Consider the following 1,782-nt stretch of genomic DNA (forward strand, 5'->3'; position numbering starts at 1 on the left):
GGTAAGTTAGAGTTTTGAAAGTTGAAGGAAAAATTTTCTGTTTTTAAAAAAACCGATTGGCTCACTTCGTACTCTTTCTCTGTGCTTCATTGAGAGTTGTACTTTTCCTTGTTGATAACACAGGGCATAAGCAAAACAAAAACAACAAAAACCCCCCATAACTATGATACCATCTGGCATGCATCTTTTTGGAAATTCCCACTCTTGTCAACAAGTCTACATGATGAGTCTTCATGAACTCACCTCCCATGATTTATGTGTATTTTTCCTTCCTGAGTTTATGTAATAAGAGCATCAGAGAAAAGCTCATTATTAAAGTGCTTGTAAACTTCCAGTAAAGGAGGAATTTACAAGAATGCCTAGTAATATTAAAGTAAGAAATGGGAAAGAAAAGGTGGTAATTTGTGTATTGTTAATGTCCAAATGCGTATTACTTTAGCTTTCAAGTAGAAGCACGAACTCTTGACACTCTGATGTTAACATCTATGGAATTATTTGTTTTATGGACTCACTATGTATTTAGTTCTTCATATGCCCTCAGGGGAATGGGCCAAGAGCCTATGGGCAGGAACCAGAGAGAAAGATTATCAATCATTAGGCAGATTCCAGGTTATTAGTGCTGTTCAAGGGAGGATTGAGCTACTTCATGGAGGGGCAAGCTGTCTGGCAACGCACCAGTTCGAGATTGGCAGAAGAGTTGGTAGTGAGGGTTCAGGCATTGGGTGGGGGAATGAACTAGATAATCTTTAAAATCCCTGCATCCTGGGATTCTGTGGTTCTGAGATTTAGAGAATGGAAGCAGACAATAGGTTATTGATAATATCTTGGGGTTAGAGACTGAAGAATGTCTTTTTGAAGTACATTTTATGTTTTATTTGTTCTAAAATTCTTTTTTTCCTTGCCCACATCAACCAGAAACCCCTCAGTTCCTGCACATGGGTGAGATCATAGATGGTGTAGACATGCGAGCTGAGGTTGGACTTCTCACCCGGAACATTGTGATCCAAGGAGAAATGGAGGACTCCTGCTATGCAGAAAATCAGTGCCAATTTTTTGATTATGATACCTTTGGGGGACATGTTATGGTAGGCAAAAGGACTTGATGATTTATTTGAAATCCTGGTTGCTAAATGCATGTTTAAAAGAACTTTCAAGTTTTAGAATGAGATATATGGAGAGATATTAAAAAGAAATCATATTTCACTTCTCTCAAATGACAATGAGCAGGTTTTAGATAATTAAAAGAGAAAGTTGTACCTTCATTTAGTTGACCTGGACCTGTAGTTAAACCAGTCAAGAATTGTTCCATGAAGAGTTAAATCAAAATATTGGGAAGAACTAACTACACAGAGAAAAAAATGAAGGATCTTGGTATCCATGCATGCAATTTCTTAAAGAATCAATTGATTCTTTTAAAAACATGATATTACTAAAGAGTAAACAGTAGTAGTGTGCACATACAAAATATGTTTCTATAATAATATTTTTTGATTTTTATTTTGTAAAAATATCGAGTACTTATTATATGGTAAGCCATATTCTGTATACTAATCTGTTTTGACTTCTAGGCTGCATTTTGGTTATGTATGTTTTATTTTATTTATTTTTACTTGCCTAGTATTTCTGGAAAGAAAGTTCACATATGTTTTTTTTTTTTTTTGAGACAGAGTCTCACTCTTTTTGCCCAGGCTAGAGTGAGTGCTGTGGCGTCAGCCTAGCTCACAGCAACCTCAAACTCCTGGGCTCAAGTGATCCTTCTGCCTCAGCCTCCCGAGTAGCTGG

General features: G+C 36.5%; 1 protein-coding gene across 1 annotated transcript in view; it reads left to right on the top strand.

Moving 5' to 3' along the window:
• Window positions 1–1,782, top strand: part of TMEM2 (transmembrane protein 2) — a 70,966-nt gene that overhangs the window by 30,418 nt on the left and 38,766 nt on the right. The window contains exon 7 of the mRNA XM_012641588.1: window positions 916–1,085. Within this exon, the coding sequence (XP_012497042.1) occupies window positions 916–1,085 (170 nt within the window). The remainder of the gene's footprint in view (window positions 1–915; window positions 1,086–1,782) is intronic.

This window comes from Propithecus coquereli, unplaced genomic scaffold (assembly GCF_000956105.1).
Source record: "Propithecus coquereli isolate 6110/MARCELLA unplaced genomic scaffold, Pcoq_1.0 Scaffold166, whole genome shotgun sequence".
Lineage (NCBI taxonomy): Eukaryota > Metazoa > Chordata > Mammalia > Primates > Indriidae > Propithecus > Propithecus coquereli.